This window comes from Protopterus annectens, chromosome 2.part1 (genome assembly GCF_019279795.1).
Source record: "Protopterus annectens isolate FY-2018-M chromosome 2.part1, PAN1.0, whole genome shotgun sequence".
Classification (NCBI taxonomy): domain Eukaryota; kingdom Metazoa; phylum Chordata; order Ceratodontiformes; family Protopteridae; genus Protopterus; species Protopterus annectens.
This window is the reverse complement of record NC_056729.1, coordinates 1,566,326,119-1,566,344,408: the sequence shown is the minus strand read 5'-3', so window position 1 is coordinate 1,566,344,408 and position 18,290 is coordinate 1,566,326,119. Positions and strand designations below refer to the sequence as shown.

Here is an 18,290-nt window from a genome sequence, read left to right as displayed (position 1 = left end):
GTCGATAGGGAGATACAGAAGGAATGTAATGTTAGAGGAAATAAAAGACAAGGGTTGAGGAAAAAGCAAGGAGATAGTGAAGGTAAGTATGACATTGTAATAAAAATAAGAGGGGGTGAGGAGAAGAGTAGGAAGTGGTAAGGAAAGGGAGAGGAAAGTAAAGAGAAAGTATAATACAGACACAGTCTGTTGATATGATATGTCAGTATAATACCCTTATATAAGGTGATGGATAACATAGCTTAGAATACATTGTGTGGATGGACTGGAATATTTGCCTGTCTAGGAAATGAGCAGAAACATAGCTGTCTGTTCATTAAGTGTTGTTTTGGGTCTATATCATCGAAGTTTCAAAATTTCGAATGTTCTAATATTGACCCCTATTCAGCGAAAGCTGAAAATATCAAAGCAACAGAAAACCAAATTTTTTCCTAGGGAAAGAATTTGGTTGTCCATTTCTGTTTGGTCGGTATTTTCAGCGCTGTGGTGGAAAGTTACGGGTCGGGTTCAGGTAAGTGTGCGATTGAGTGCGGGTTAGGTTAGTTAGGGTTAGGGTGTGGGTTAGGTATGTGTGCGATTATGTGGACATGAGGGTTAGGGCAGGTTAGGTGAGTTAGGGTTAGGGCACGGGTTAGGTATGTGTGCGATTGTGTGGACATGAGGGTTACGGCGCGGGTCAGGTAAGTGTGCGATTGTGTGGACATAAGGGTTAGGGCGGGGTAGGTGAGTTAGGGTTAGGGGGCGGGTGAGGTGAGTGTGCGATAGTGACGGACCTTAGGGTTAGGGTTTGGGTTAAGGTAAGTGGATAGTTGGTGGTGTGTGTATAGTTTAGTGTAGGGTTAGGTGTAAGATTTTAGGTGTATGTGTGTGGATTGCTGTTTGTTTGGTGTGCTTGTGTTGTGTGTATGTGTTTTGGGACAGCAATTTTTTTCCCTAGGAAAAAATTTGCTATTCTGTATGTTCAATGTTTTCAGCTTTCGCTGAATAGGGGTCGATATTAGAACATTCTAAGTTTTGAAACTTCGATGTTCTAATATAGACCCGTTGTTTTAATTGAGACTTAAAAGATTTCATCTGAGCAATTTGTTTAAGGGAAAAGAGGATGGTGTTTCAGATTTTGGAGATGTAATTGGAATAGAGAGAGAGAGGGAGAGAGTCACCAGCAGTGTTGTTGGAATTACTTATTAGAAATATATATTTTTTTAAATTTCCTAAGTGAAGGGCCTGTTTGGTGAGTAGTGTTGAAGGATATGAGTTAGGCTAGGGCAATTATCAGGATTGTGAATAAGGTTATGTATGGTAAGCAGTTAAGATAACGTCAGGAAGTGAGGCAGTTCTGGTTAGTGTAGCTGTTTTAATGCTACACAGTGATTGATTTGTATGTCACATTAACAGCAAAGTTGGCTATTTTGTTGTAGCATCGCTCAAGGAGATTGGTCTGGGTTACTTGAAGATTAATGAGAATGGCATTATATTACAGAATGATAATAGTAAATTAGCTACAAAGAAGAAACATATTATTAATCAGAATTGTAAGACAAAATAAAGAAGGATACTGCAGTGATGCTTGAGGAAGGGTGATTGAACCATAAAAATTCAGATTTTGTTTAATGGGCCTAAAGCCTGGTAAAATTGTTAAGGACTGTGATGCCACTAGGAGGTGCCATATTCAAGTAGTGAACAAAATTCACCTTTTGCATGGGCTAAGTTATAGTAACTGTTGATGCTTGTGGTCAGAAATGCTTGATGATTCAGATAGTCTTTATTTAACACTTAATGACACAGGTAAGATGGTAAAACATATCTGTTCTCCATCTCAATTTTATATAACTGCTTCTATCACAATCCTTTGTCAGTGCCTATTTTGCGGATTAATCCACATCCATAAAGACACACACACACACACACACACACACACACACACACACACACACACACACACACACACACACACACATAGGTGTTAGTCAAAATGCAGAATCACATTTGGTAGAAAGGTTTTTGTTGGTGAAAAAAAAGAGAGAATGCACAAATGAGTGAATGCTTATTTAAGTGAATCACATCTGGTTGAATTAGCTTTCTATAGTGTAGGTAAGCAGGAGTCTGCAGGAAAATTAATGGTTGAATGAAACTGTGATGTATGTGAAGATATGAAAGACTATGTTACAGCAACTGTGAACATGCAAGTGTTTGCAGTTTAGGGTTAGAGTAAGGGTTAGGTAAGGGGATAGAGTCAGTGCTGTCCATATGTTGTGTAGTGGTACTGCTAGGGAAAGGGTTTTTAGTAATGTAATGTGTAGGGCTAGGGGCAGAGGGAAGGGTTACAGTTAGCACACATGAGTAAGATGGTGCAGGAGGTAAGATGTGTGCTAACCCTAACTTTAACCCTAACCCTACACATTATGTTACTAAAAAACATTTCCCTAACAGTATTACTACCAAAATGACACTTGATTTCAGTTTTGTAGGTGTGGTTTACTGCTATAAGGTTTTTTTTAGTGGGAGAGAAGTATTTTTTGTGTGATTCATTCTTATGAGTCATCCAGTGTTTTGTGATTCTCTCTTTTGAGTTGTTTACCTTTTATGATATCATGATATACTCTCATATATATCACGATCATCTGCATAAGCAGAGGTTAAGGTACTGTTGCATTATTTTGTTGTGTCTTTACATTTATTTCTTTGTTAGATTCCAGGTTATGGCGGAAATGTTCTTTCTAGGTAAAGTCCATTTATCTAATTAAATTAAAAAAAATTAAAATAAATGATGCATAAAAAACGGATCCATATCTGACATTTTTCAGATTCCATAGCATTGCTCCGCAGTTTGTGTTAACATATCAGTCTGGATTTAATGCAGACTTTTTTATTCACTTTAAACCCATTAAGAGAAACTATAGTGGATATTTGTTTTTCTCTTTCTGTTCTAGGCCTTCAGCAGAGCTCACCGCATTGGTCAAAACAGGAAGGTGATGATTTATCGTTTTGTCACAAGAGCATCAGTAGAGGAGCGGATCACCCAAGTAGCAAAGAGGAAGATGATGCTAACCCATTTAGTAGTCCGACCTGGACTGGGGTCCAAGTCTGGATCCATGACAAAACAGGAACTTGATGACATCCTTAAGTTTGGCACTGAGGAACTCTTTAAAGATGATGTGGAAGGTGGGAGATGTGGAGACAAGAAGGGCCGGGGAAGCACCAAAGAACTCTTAAATGATGACATAGAAGGTGAAAGAAGTGTAGTTAATATAGGGGTGCTGACATTCTTCCTTAAGGGGTAAAGACTGGAACCTTATGATACTTTTTATTCATGATTTTGAATCTGGAATATGAGGAGGATGTAGTTAGAAATCAGAAAAGTTCAGTTTGTTATAAAATGTGCTAGACATTTTTTTTTCAGAATGGACCATAAGCCTTCTATCACATTATTTACTTTTGCTTGAAGATCAAAAAATAGTTTTAATTAGCAAATGTGTTTGACGCCCTCATATTCCAGTGACATATTCTATTTTAATTTTTTTATTTATTGGCATTTGTTTACCGGGATAGTCCACTGGGACAATAAGAACCCATTTTCAGTGGGGGTGCGGGGAGAAAAGCTCAACAGAAAACATATACAAAGCATAAAAGATGTGTTATTATAAGTTAACATTCATAGAAAGAAAGTAAACAAACTGCTATAATCTGTTACATAGAAAAGTTCCACAGAAAAGTTATACAATGCTAAAAAATAAGATTTACAAGGTAGAACTTTCAAAGGCTCAAGCACACAGCATAATCAATACAAGGTAAATATAGCAGTATAGGATAAATTACGTCAAGAACTTAGAATGTCTATGCAGAAAGGGTTACTTTATACCAAGTATTTAGACTGAGTTGAGAAGGTTCAAACTAAAATTACATTGAGTTTTTTAGCAGTTAAATTATAAGAGAAGAGAGTAGGAAAGAGAAGTGTGAGATGTTAACATGTTTCAGTCTGTGTGAACTTAAATGGTACCAAAATACCCTTTATTTTACTCTTATGCTCAGTATTCTGTTATTGTTCCATCTGTAGAACCAGTTATTTCTTTTAGGTTCATAGATGAATACTAGGCTAGCTTCCCTGAAGGACCATTTTAAGCCTGGGTAATTACCCGAAGTCAGTATCAAACCCTGTAACTTATGTTCTAATTAACTGAAAACACCAATCTGTTACAATGGCTTCATTTTTGATGCCCAGCACTGCATTCCTTGCATATATGCAAGTGACCTGCAGTTGACCATATTTGGCAGGAATACCAAAGCAGTTAGCAGTCCCATAAATTGTACCTCTGATTTACCTGTATTTTGAAACAAAATGCTTCTTATTAAACTGAATCCTGTTTCATACCACTTCACTTAGATTTTTTAAGATTTCTTCAACCTAACCATTTATTTGGCTTGTTTTTAGGCATTCATTTGATTTGTTTTTATTAAGTTTTGTATAGATTAAAAAATTGTTATAGTTTTACAGCATAGACCACTCTAGGTACTTGCTTCCAGGTTTGTAATACTATGTGTTAATCCTGATGGCTTCAGTATTACATGGTTTATTACCAAACATGTTTTTTTTTGGTTGATTTGGTTTCTTCTGTCAAATTTATGTGATTTGTTTTCTTTGTCATGGTTAGGAGGTGTGATTATTAAGGGGATATTTCCCAATTTCACAATCAAATGTGCATATTTTGTCTTCAGTAATGATCATAATGATGTTCTTCATATTGATCACTGCTGCAGTAGCTTAAGCTATATGGGTTATGTCCTATATAGGATATAACAGCTAGCTAGCTTCCAAAGCTTCAGGGCACCTTCCCTGCACCCAAACCATTAGTCAGCTCAAACTGAGCTTGGGGTCCAAGTACTTCAGAGCTTTCCTGCCAGCGAAGAATGTGCTATTCTCTGGGCTTGGGGCTGGTAAAGTGTATTAGAGTTCCTCAGACCACTCATCTTTTTCCCTGGATCCCTCTGGGGTTGTCCATACAGGCACTGTTAACTGGAGGTTATCCACATCCTCTATGGCTCTCGGGGGTCCCCTAAGTGGGCAGGGAAGAGCCACTCTTGTTGGTGTTGGGAGAAGGGGCAGGGAAGGTGACCCTGCTTAAACAGAATGTTGTGCCGATTCCTGGACAGGCTGTTGCTGCTATCAGAAATCTTGTTTCCTGTTTCCCCTAACTTTCCTGTCCAAAAGAAAACTAAATATATAGATTCTGCTGTTCTAGTTTCACTGGACATAAGTTCATAAGTGCTTACTAGGCTAACAACCACAAGGGCCTTTTTAAGCCTAGCCATGCATCCCAAATCTCTGACAAGTTCTGATACCCTTGATAAGTGTAAGCAGGGGTTTGGGAGATGAACCATTTACAGGTCACCTCTGTCCATTTGAGATATAGGTGCGAAACCAGGGATGAATTTCTGATTTCCCATCCAACTTTCTAAGTTGCACTTGAATTGGGTTAGGGAGGAACTCTGCTTCACATGGATGGGGAGCCTGTTCCATAGACATGGTAGTCTTTGGGATACATACCTATCTCTCCAGCAGGACCTATTCATATCACAGGCAAGGTTTAAGTGTTTAGAATGGGAAATTCTGGTGCTGTTTTTTTGTAAGATATGCAGGAGGTCCATCAGAGTGGGGTCTGAGAATGCCCTATATGCCATGCATAGATCTCCCCTCAAAAGCCTGTAGGAGACAGAATATAGGGATAGGGCCTTGAGGTGGTCTGCATAGGACATTTTATTTATGCCCTGTATTTTTTTAGTGAGGAACCTCTGTGGACGTTCCGGTTGTTGGATATGCCTGGTTAGGTACGTACCAAAGGGGGCATTGTACTCAATGACAGGTCTGATGAATGCCGAATACAGTGGAAGAATGACCTCCTTGGACTTAGATGCCATACCTCTGTTTATAAGGTGTGCAATATAGAATGATTTCCTCACCACTGTAAATACATGATGGTCCAAGGCTAGATTACTATCTTTGTGTGTCCCTAAGCCCCTGACTACTGGGTCAGCTCTAAAGGGTGTGTTGTTAATATGATAGTTACCAGGGATGAATAACTTTCCAAAGGATACTATTATGCATTTATTGGCACTTAGTTTTAGTCCATGGCCCTGACACCAGTTGTTTGTCTGTGTTAGCCCCTCCTGGAGAACATTTGTGTCAGTGTGAGATTCAATGACAGCTCCTAATTTGCAATCATCTGTAGATTTAGTCAGCCAGAGACCACTGACATTGGCCTTGACTTCTGAAAAGTAAATGCCAAAAAGAGCGGTCCAAGGACTGATCACTGAGGGACTCCACTTGTGACTGGCCTCTTTGTAGAGGCGGACTCCCCAATTCTAACTTCCTGGGATAGGTCTGTGAGCCAGTTGGCTATCCACTGGTTGACATATGGGTTTGTACCTAACCTCTTGAGTTTGTCAACAATGCCCGAGTGGGGTATTCTGTCAAATGCCTTGGCCAGGTCAAGGTATGCAGTGTGAACAATTTTGTCCTCATCTATTGCTTTGGTGACCTTCTCAAAGTAGTCCACCAGGTTGAATAGGCATGATCTCCCATTGATGAAACCAAACTGGGTTGGGGCCAGTGTCTGGAGGTTTACTATATCTTTGTTGATCATCTCTATGATAATTCTTTACATGGCTTTACATGTAAGACTAGTGAGTCTTATGGGTCTGTAGTGTCCAGGGTCTGTAGATGGCCCACCTTTGTGCAGAGAGATGACTGTTGCATTTTTCCATTCATGAGGCACGAAACCTGTTTGGAGGCTATAGTTAAATAGTAATTCCAAAGGCCCTGATAGGTCATGTTTCATGCTATTTAGTAGGCATCCTGGGATATTGTCTGGGCCCATTAATGCAGTGTTCTTGGTCTTAGAGAGAGCATTAAGGACCTGTTCCCAAGTGATAGTAGGGGGAGTTATATTTGATGATATTTCCTGAGGGAAGGTTGAGGGGGAAGGAAGGGTAAAGTTGGAGCTGAATTTATCAGCCCGGAGGTTTGCTATGTCTTCTGGCTCAGTATAGGTGGCTCCATTTACGATGAGCTCTGCACACAATTGTGTATTGCCTTTGAGGTTGCAGAAAGTGCTAAAGAATGCTTTGTGGTTGTCCTTGGCCTGGGAGGCCAAACTTACCTTAAATTTGACTTTGGTAAACTTTATTTGTCCTCTATTTAGTTTGATGAGAGTGCTTTTATCCTGCTGGGTGCTGCACCTCCTAATTTTTGCCATGATTTTCTTCCTCCTGTTATACAGCCTATTGATTTTGTGATTCCACCAGGGTGGCTTGTTTTTTGAGTTAGTTCTGTACTTCTTCCTTGTGGGTACAGCTGCCTCTGTGCAGCTATTAACATGTTTGTACAGGGTTTCTGTGTGAAGAGTTCTGCATAGACAGCAGTGTTCTCAGGGTTTATGGGGGGAAATTTTGCCAGGTTCTCACGTAATAGTAGGAGGTTAGCCTTAGAATAGTTCCTGGATATTACAGGTTTAGCTGGGGGTCCAGGTTTTATTTTTACTCCAAAGGAGACCATTTTGTGGTCTGACCTTACCAGGAAAGGCATTATAGTAGGGGGGTGTGCAGCACTCTTCCAAATTAGTGAGGACCAGATCCAGTATAGTTGCATCCCTGGTTGGTGTATTGACTATCTGGTCCAGGGAGTTTGTGTTTACAAAATCCTGGAATCTCTGTGCATGTACGTGTGGTGTCATATAGGATTCCCAGTTAATAGTCAGAGTCATCTGTGAATACGGTATTAGGTTGGATGGTTAGTGTTTCTAATAAGTTTAAATACATGGTATGGATTTCCTGGGTCATAGAGGGGGACCTATTGCTTGCAAGGAAGTGGTATTGGATTTTGCCTATGGTGATTTGAACATGGAGCAGCTCAAGTGCATTGTCGTGTTTGACCAGCCTTGAAGTATATTCATCTGTGATGTAAACAGACAAGAGTAGTTTATTAAGTCTGGCTAGCTCAGAGTCTTGTAGAGGCTATTGACCTTTATTATCTGGTAGTTTCTGGTAAGAGAGAAAGGGATTTCTCTTTTCCTGAAAAGATTCAAGAAATTGAATCTGGAGAGGAATATAATGAGACAGCTACAGGTTTTTCTCCTCAGATTTCTGATTCGGACTCAGAGGAGAGCATACTATCTGAATCTCCCTGTCAAGGATTCTTTTTGTCTGAGACTATTTCCAGAATGTGCCATTATTTTCGGAGGGAGAGCACTAAGGTTTCTCAGTCCCTCAGAAAATAATATGACGTTGCAACAGAAATTCCCATAACTTCTTCCCACCTCCCTGTGCTGCTCCCATTGGAGGATGTGTCTGTCACAGCCTGTGGTTTTCCTGATGGCCAGTCTGCTACACCTTAGAAAGGTGATAGAATGTACAAAGTTCGTCAGTCTTTAAATTTTATATACCCACCCCAGACCTGACTCAACAGCTATAACTGTAATCCAACTACTGCCAAGCATTTTTTTAATTATAATCTTTCCCCTACTCAGAGGGATAGTGAAACAATCGATAAGTTTAGGGAAAAGTGTACGCTTGTGCGCCTTTAATTGTCAGGCTCATATGTTAAACTTTATTCTGACTAATTATGAAACTATGTAGACTGTTTTATCTGTATTTCCTTTTTGTGAGGAAAATATGCTTTATGTAGTTTAGTTTTTTCTATTACTGAGGTCACTACCAATGGTTTAAAGAGTGTTTATGATTCTTTAAGTACTACATCCAGGGCTGTTACTACTGGTACCATATGGAGGAGTTGCCTGACTGCATTCTCAGAACCTCCCAGAGGAGTAAAAAGATTTTAAATTCACCTTTAGATAGAGATTTAGTTTTTGGACCCTCTGCTGCAGAGGTTATCAAAATGTGCTGAGAGTGATAAGCTGATACAGGGAAGCTCTCAGATTTTTCATTCCTTCTGTAAATTTTCCAAGGGTTTCTCAGCACTCTTGTCCATTTTTGACAAGAAACAAAACACACAGTTTCAGTAAAATGCTGGTAAAAGGGCATTTTAAAATATAATGGCAGGGTGGTTCCAAAAAGAAAGCAGGAACCCCGCAGAACAAAAGGCACTCAAGTCAGAATGACTGTGTAGGGGACCTTGCCCTCCCCCTTTCAGAAAGTCTGAACCTCGTTTTTTTTTCACTTTGGCAGAAGATTGTTGCACACAAATGGGTTCTGAGGCTGATTCAGCAGGTTTAGAGATGGCAGTGGGGAAAAAAATCCACCCTTTCCAAAGAATTATTCTATATTCACATACCAACTCCTTTGTTCCCTCCTGTCCTACAGCACATGCTTTCTCAGAGGGTGATAAAAACAGTACACCCTTTCCACTTGGAAAGATGGCTTTATTCAAGAATGTTCCTTGTGCAAAAGAAAGAAAGAAAGAAAATGCCTGCTGACCATCTTTCCTAAACCAGTTTGTGAGAGTGCCCAAGTTCAAAATGCTTTCATTTCACAATCTCTTGCCCCTTCTTCCTCATTTGAGTTGTTTTTTTTTTTTGGTAACCTTAGATTTAGAAGATGCTTATCCTCACATCCCTATCCATCTAGACTTCAGACAATTCTTACAGTTGTATGCATCTTGACCAAATTATCAGTTCTTTGCCTTATCCTTTGGGCTGTCCACTGCTTCAAGGGTGTTTAGCAAGTGACTAGCTGCAGTTATAGTGCAATGCTGGCTACATGGTATCAATAATTTCCATATTTAGATGACTTGCTTATCTTTGTAAAATCTTTTTCAAAGTGTCAGGAATCTCTCACTTGGGTCAGAGATCTCCAATGCAGGCTGGTATTCCAAGAGAACATTCAATGTGTCTCCATCACACAGGATTGTGTTCCTGGGATGTCTACTAGACACATCAGTACAAAGAGCTTTTGTTCCACCTGATAAAATAGATGTATATTTATTTATTTATTAATTATTTATTTCCATTTGTTTGCTGGGAGAGTCTGACTGGGCCAACAAAGGCCCATTTTCAGCGGACGCCCCGGGAGAAAAGCTCCAAAAAATACAATGTGAAAAATTAGCAAATCAATAATTGAATACAAAATACAAATTTAAATCTGCTCCATGGCTTTTCCACTCCGACTTTGGGCACTGTGTGGGAATACATCAGGATTCTGCATCTCATGGCATCTGTGATTTTCATGATACCTCTGGCAAGACTCCACGAGAAGGATACAGTGGTATCTAAAGTCTGTTTGGCCCCAATATCAACACATATTATCTTTTCAGATTCTAGTTCTGGGATTTGTGAGTAGAGAAATCGCTTGATGGAAATGTCAAATATCCTTGAATCCAGGTCTCCCCTTCTGCTGCAAAGCAGTCAATCACCACAGACACCTCAGAATTTCTTTGGGGAGCAGTGTCAGTGGGGATAAAAGTGCAAGGTATCTGGGACAAGAAAGACAGGCACAAGCATAAAACTTTAAAAGAGATGCTTGCCATTATCAAGGCACTCAATTCTCTAAATCACCTCTGGTCCACAGGATGTCTTTAAGTTGTTATGAGGAATACTACAGTGATATGGTACTCAAGCAAGAGAAAAACAGGTCTTACTTCCTAGATGTGCTAGCATGGACTTTATCTCACTCTACAGGTTTCCTGCAGTCTATCAGAGCAAAATTGTGTCTGACGAGCTGAGCAGGATAAAATGAGACCCCCATGAATGGAAACTAGATCAGGGGTCTTCTAAGAATTGATCCATCTGTGGGCGGATCCTCAAGTAGACGTTTTCGCCTCCTCTCTAAACAATCAGCTAGCAAAATTCTGTTCTAGGACTCCTTGCAAGAAAGCCTGGAAGACAGTTGCCTTTTATTTTCCTTGCACAGTAATGTTTCTGCATGCTTTTTCAGCTTTTCAGTTGATCTCCAGGGTACTTCTGAAGTTTCAGAATGAATCCCCTAAGATCATTGTAGCGACTCCCTTCTGACCTAGACAGTAGTGGTTCTCATTCTTTTGGAATTGACTGGGGCAATTACCGTAAACATCCTCGTAGACTGGATCTTCTCACACAAGAACAGGGTTATTTGATACATTATGACCTCAAATTACTTCAACAGACTGCCTGCATAATAAAGTCTTAATATCTATTAGGCACCTGTTTACAGAGGACTTGCAGCACATACTAATGGAATCAAGAATGACTTCTGTTAGAAAATCACATATTAGCAAATGGAAAAGGTTTTTTAGTTGTTGCTAATAACATAAACAGCACCCATTCAGGGCTAGTATTTTTCTGGTTTTACAATATTCATGTGAGTTACTTTCCTATGGCCCATCTTACTCCTTTTCAAGGTTCATTTGTTAGCTTTTTCTGCCTGTGATCCCACTCTTTCAAGCCATTCCAATAACAAAATGTTTTTGAAAGGAATATTGCATGAGAAACCTCAAAAAAGCCGGTGACTCCTCATTGGGGTCTTATTTTTTTTGTTAGAGATGCTAGCAATTGCTCTAATTGAACCAGCTCATATGACTGATTTGAGGTTTTAGACATGGAAAACAGGTTTGCAGTTTGCTCTGACCTCTGCAAGAAGAGTATCTGAATTGCAAGCTCTTATGATGGGTCAGCCTCATCTCATTTTCCACAGAGACAGGGTTTCCTTGAGAAATAATCCTTCTTTTATGCCTAAAGTGGTATCCGAGTTTACTTTATGCCGAACTATCCAACTCTCTTATGTTTTTTTTTTCCTGAACCCCAAAATTAGGGAGAAACATCCACAGACAGCTCAGTTAATATCTTAACATAAGAAAATCTTTCAGAACGTACGATCAGTTGTTCATTGCTTGTGAAGGTTAGTAGAAGGGACAACCTGTGTCACAGCAGAGTATTTCCAAATGGTTGTCTTGGGCTATTACCGTTTGCTATTCCCAGCACGGCAAAACTGTTCCAGCTAAGGTCAACACACATTCTCCCAGGGTCTTGGCTTCATCTATGGCAATTTGGAAAGGATTGGATTCTAGAAGTATTCTAAACAGCAACTTGGTCCTCTGTACATACTTTTACAAAGCACTACAAGCTGGATTCATTCTCCAGGTCTAGGTGAGCTTTACTAGGGCCATTCTATAGGGGCTCCTGGACCCCTCTCCTTCCACCTCCCACGTATTCTAAGCTGTGATAATCTACCCATATAACTTAGGCTGTTGCAACAGTGATCATTATGAAGAATATAGTACAGGTGTGTATGTAAACATAGTGTTGCAGTAGATGTTCGGATGACCACTGCTGCAGTAGACCCTCCCCCTCCATTCCCCTTGTTTTTGGTGTGTTTTTTATGCCAAAGTGTGGACATTTATTTTTTGTCGTTCCTACCAATGACCTCTCAGTGCTGAGCCTCCCTGTCTGATTTGGCATTAAAGCTGTGAAGGGCTTGGCACCCAAACCCATCTTTTTAGTCAGTTCAGCTCAAGCTAACTAACAGTTTGGGTGTGTGGAAGGTGCCCTGAAGCTTTGGACGCTGAACAGCAGATGTTATGTAGTCCTATCTTGCCATAATTCTTGCTGGATGGGTTCGGACCCGATATTCGGCTTCGACTCGGCTTATACTAAAGCTCGAGAGCTTTTTACTGGCTTTAGGTAGCCCCTATCCCATGGTGCCTCACGGCAATTCCCCAGATCTCGTTTGCCACAAAAGCTTTGAGGTTGTGTCTTACTGGCTCGTTGGCTAAGTAGAATGATTTTTTTTTTACTTATTTAGTCCTTTTCTACCACCTTTTTCTGTTAGATATATATATATATATATATATATATATATATATATATATATATATATATATATATATATATAGTTTCTTCTGTATTATGCTTCTGTTTTTTGAAAGTTTTCAACTCATATTCCCCCTTAGGACTGTACGGCCCGTTTAAATTAGAGGGCCTTTCCTCCCTGTGTGTGTGTGAATGTTGTAAAAAAAAAACTTTTCTTCTTCCTTATACTTTTATTTTTTTAGTCTTTAACTATGTCTAAAAATAAAGATAAGGATCATCGCCCCTTGGGCTTCAAAAAATGCAACAGGTAAGCGCAGAAAATGTCTAATGTAGAGAGTGTCCACTACTAAAATGTAAATATGAATTAGAATACATTTTCTTTCTATATACTTTTGACCTAAACAAATTACTATCTTTTATTAATTTTACATCCAAATAATTAATTTCATTTAAACCAATCTCATAAGTGAATTTAAAAAAATGTATGGAATTATTTATATATTGTATGAATTCTTCCAACTTTTCCTTTCTATCTTGCCAAAAAATGACTATATCATCTAAAAAAACGCTTATATAACACCCAACTATTCACATAGGTACTATTATAAATATATTTCCTTTCCCATGTGTTCAAAACCATATTAGCATATAGGGGGGCACATCTCACCCCCATCGCCACCCCACTAGATTGATGGTAATATTCTCCTTGAAAAAATATATAATTATGTTTTAAAACCATCTCCATCAAATTTAAACATATATATATATATATATATATATATATATATATATATATATATATATATATATATATATTTCTTTATCACTTAACTCTCCAGTAAATCTTATTGCTTCCTCAAACCACTCCAAGCCTATATCATGTGGTATAGATCCAAACAGATCAACCACATCTATAGTTATAAAAATAAGTTGCTCGTGGAACAAGTCATTTTTGATGTTTCTCAAAAAATCCCAAGAATCTTTTAAAAAAGATTCCCCTCCCATCATCAAATTTTTTAATTTCACATCAACATATCTAGCCAATGGCGAAATAACTGAACCTTCAGCTGCCACAATAGGACGTAGTGATGGATTCAAAATGTTTTTATGAACTTTCGGAATACCGAAAATTGAAAGTATCTTAGGCTTTGTATTTTGCAAAAATTCAAACATTTCCTTCTCAATGGTATTGTTTTGATGAACAATATTACATATAAAGCTAAAATGTTGGAAATTCTGCAAGATGAGTCTAAATATGACAGTATCTCTAAAAATGAGATTCATATAGGATATAGGAAGATTTATCTAGCCTTATATAATTTATTTTTGGAGGGATTTATTGAGAAGGAAATGTCTGAATTTTTGCATAATGATATAGGCCACTGGTGACGGGTCTACTGGTGGAGGTGGAGCTGCCAGTTTTGACAGAATGTGTTCTGTCAGTGAGCTAGTTGGCTACCCATCTAGTAATGTAAGGGTTAATCCCTATCTGGGAGAGATTTTCAATGATGCAAAAGTGGAGAATTGTATCGAAAGCCTTGGCAAGGTTGAGATAGGCTGTGTGCACTGTCTTACCTCCATCCATGGTGCTTTGGTGACATTCTCAAAAAAGTTTACCAGGTTTAATAAGTATGATCTACCCTTAACAAAGTCAGACCGGGTTGGGTCCAGTGGTTGGAAGTCGCCTATGTCTTTGTTGATAAGGTCCATGATAATTCTTTCCATGACCTTGCAGATGTGGCTGGTTAGACTTGTTGGTCTGTAGTTCCCAGGGTCAGTTTATGGTCCCCCCCCCTTTGTGCAAGGGAATTACTGTTGCTGTTCTCCATTCTACAGGACATAGCCAGTTCTCCAGGTATGATTAAAGAGAATAGCAAATGGGTCCCCTAGGTCTTGTTTTAGATAGTAAACAATCTGGAATATTATCTGGTCTAATTGAGGCTGTTTTTCTCCTTGGTGAGCACAGAGATGACCTGTTCTCCAGATATACTAGGCAGAGGGCTTGTGTCACTTATACTTTGGAATGTGGTAGGTGGGAATAGGGGGGTGAAGTTCTGTCATCTAGCAGGTTGGCAATATCTTCCGGTGCAGTATGAGTGATCCCATCTTCAACCAGTTCGGCACATAGCTGGGCATTCCCTTTTAGACTTCTGACGTAGTTAAAGAATGCCTTGTGATTGTCCTTGGCCTAGGGATGCAGTTTTAGTTTCAGAATATGCTTTAGAAGACTTTACAAGATTTCTGATTTTCTTGTTTAGGCTTAGGAGAGACCTCTTCCCCTACAGAGTGATATCCCTCTTGCTTTTGGACAACAGTTTCTTCCTCTTGTGGTATAATGGCAGAAGGAGGAAATTTCTCTTTTCCACAGATAATTCCTCACCCACCAGATCAGACTCCTGTCTATCCCCCTGTCCTTCATCACATATTGTCTGAGGGAGTGACTGAGCCAGTTCCTCCTTCCCATTTTGGGAAAGGCTTTTATTCAAGGATGATTTTCGTTCAAAAGAAAGAAAATGCATGGAGACCAGTTCTGGATCTTTCTTTCCTAAACCAATTTGTAAAAGTGCCCAAGTTCAAAATGCTGTCACTTCATAAGCTGTTGCCACTTCTTCCTCATTTACGTTTCCTGGTAACTCTATATTTAAAAGATGCTTATTATCACATCCCTGTTCAGCCAGATTTCAGGTGTTTCTTAAGGTTCTGTGTGTCCTGATCACATTATTAGTTCTCTGCCTTGCCCTTTTGATCCATATACTCCACAAAGAATGTTCTCTAGCTCTAGAGTAGCTCACTGCAAGCCAGAGGGTATCCACATTTTTCCATATTTAAACAAACTGCTTGTCTTTGCATTGAATTTGAAATTTTCAAAGTGTCAGTAATCTCTAACATAAGTGAGAGATCTCTTATTGCAGGAGAATAGTCAAAAGTCTATATTTTTCTTTTTGCTTTTCTTTTCTGTCTTTTTTTTTGTTCAAAGAGTTTTTCTTCCACAGAAAAAATAATATTATACCTAGATCTATTTCTAGGGTTTTCCACTCATACTTTGGTCACTGCGAGGGAATAACTCATGATTTTGGGTCTCATGATATCTATGATTCTCATGATACCACTGGCAAGATTCCATAAGAAAAAGATACAACCAATACCCATTATCTTTTCAAATCCCAGTTCTGGGGTTTGTCAGAAGAGAAAATCATTTTGTGGAGACAGCATATATCTCAAAATCCAGGTCTTCCCTTCTCCCCCTCCTGCCTCAGAGGAATCATTCACCACAGGCGGCATATCCATTGGTTGAGAAGCAGTTTCAGGAGGGATAAAAATGCAAGGTATTTGGAACATCAAAAACAGATGCAAATACATAAATATAAAGGAGATGCTTAACCAAATTAAAAGCGGAGGAAAAAAGACACTAAGAACTTTGAAAAAAAGACATCTAATGAAATCTGGCCAACACCAGAGCTTGACAGTGACGAAAACTGCCGTAAATTTTAACTGCAACTTGTAACAGTAAAAAAAGATCACAACTCCTGCAAGAATATGTTTAGCTCTTTCATCTTTTTATATGCTTTTAAGACTTCCTCAGGAGGTACGTGCTTTGATTAAGGCACTCAACTCTCTGAATCATCTTTGGCCCCCTGGACCTCTTCAAGTTGTTACTGACAATACCACAGTCATGTGGTAAAGCAACAAGCAAGGAGAAACTAGGCTGTAACCCCCTTGCAGACTAGCCATGTCAGCTTGAGATATAGCTTCACGGCACAGTCTCACTCTGTAGGTATCCTACATTCCATCAGAGCAAAACTGTGTGGCAAACAAGTTAAGCAGGACAGGGGCAGAACCTCATGAATGGAAACTAGAGCAGGGGGTCTTCCAAGATTTAATCTATCTGTTGGGAGTTCCTCAAGTAGACCTGTTTGATTTTTCTCTGAACAATCAGCTGGCAAAATTCTGCTCTAGGTCTCCATGCAAGAAGGCCTGAAAGACAGATGCCTTTTTTTTCTTGGACAGGAATGTACCTGTATGTTTTTCCACCCTTTCCACTGATATCCAGGGTACTTCTGAAGATTCAGAAGGAATCCTCAAAGATTATTGTGGTGACTTCCTTCTGGTTCAGGCAACAGTGGTTCTTTATTCTTTTTGAAGTGGCCAGGGGCAATTACTGTAAGCTTCCTCACAGAATGAATCTCCTCACAAAAGAACGGGGATGTTTGATATTAGCAAATGGAAGAGGTTTTCTAGTTGGTGCCAACAACATAACTAGCACCTAATTAGGGGTCTGGTTTTATAATATTTGTATGAGTTACTATCCTGTGGCCTTTCTTGCTCCTCCATCAAGGTTCAGATGTGTTGGCCATTTCGGCATGTCTGCCCATGGATTCTCCCCTTTCAATGCATTTTCATATCAAAATGTTTTTGAAAGGGGTTTTGCATAAGAAACCTTCAAGAAAACCAGTGGTTCATCATTGAGATTTTAATTCTGTGTTAGAGAAGCTAACACTTGTTCCATTTAAACTAGCTTATCTGGCTGACTTGTGGTTCTTAACATGGACAATTGTTTTACTGATTGCTCTGACCTCTGCCAGATGAGTATCTGAGTTGCAAGCTTTTATGGTGAGTCAGCCCTCTCTTGCTTTCCACAGATACAGAGTTTCTTTGAGAACTAATCCTCCTTTTATACCTACAGTGGTGTCCATGTTTACTTTAAGCCTAACTATCCATCTCCACTTTTTTCCTGAAGCTAAAAATGAGTGAGAAAGGATACACCATACCTTGGATGTCCACACAGTACTCAGGTACTATCTTAACAAAACTAAATATTTCAGATCTTCAACTCAATTGTTCATTTGTAGTGAAGTTAAGAATGGACGACCTGTGTCTAAACAAACTATTCCCAAATGGTTGTCTTAGGCTGTTACCTTTTGTTATTTTTACCCCAGCAAAACTATTCCAGGCAGGGTCAAGACCCACTGTACCATGCCATTGGGTTCATGTATGGCTTTTGGGGAAGGGTTGTATTCTTGAAGCATTTCAGAACTAGTGACTTTGTCATTTATACATAATTTTACAAAGCATTAGAAGCTTGTTTCCTTCTCTAGGTCCAGATCAGGCTTTGCTAGGAACATTCTCCAGGGGCTCCTGAATCCCTTCCAATTCCTGTTATTCTAAGCTATGGCAATTAACCCATATAGCTTAGGCCACTGCTGCAGTGATCAGTATAATGAACATAGTACAGTTGCATAAGTAATCTTAACATAACAGTATATGCTCAACTGATCACTGCTGCAGTAGTTCTGTTGAAATCCCAATTTGTGTAATTATTCTCTCACCTAAGTAAGAGATCCCTGACACTTTGAAAAATACTCTGCAAAGATAAGCAAGTTGTCTCTTCATTCCCTCTTTGTATTTTTTTTATTTTGCCACAGTGTGCATATATGTATATTTATTTTTACTTCTAGGTATGTCCTCTCAGGGCTCAGCCTCCCTCTCTTAGTTGGCATGAAAGGTCTGAAAGGCTTGGCGCTCAAACCTGTGTGTTGGGTAGCTCAGCTTAAGCTGCAT

The 18,290-nt window shown here is 39.2% G+C and overlaps 1 protein-coding gene across 3 annotated transcripts in view; it reads left to right on the top strand.

The window, feature by feature from the left end:
* Window positions 1-18,290, top strand: part of CHD5 (chromodomain helicase DNA binding protein 5) — a 2,140,358-nt gene that overhangs the window by 1,325,927 nt on the left and 796,141 nt on the right. For all 3 annotated transcript variants that reach the window (XM_044063016.1, XM_044063014.1, XM_044063013.1), the window contains exon 21: window positions 2,931-3,228. In XM_044063016.1, coding sequence (XP_043918951.1) covers window positions 2,931-3,228 — 298 coding nt within the window. The remainder of the gene's footprint in view (window positions 1-2,930; window positions 3,229-18,290) is intronic.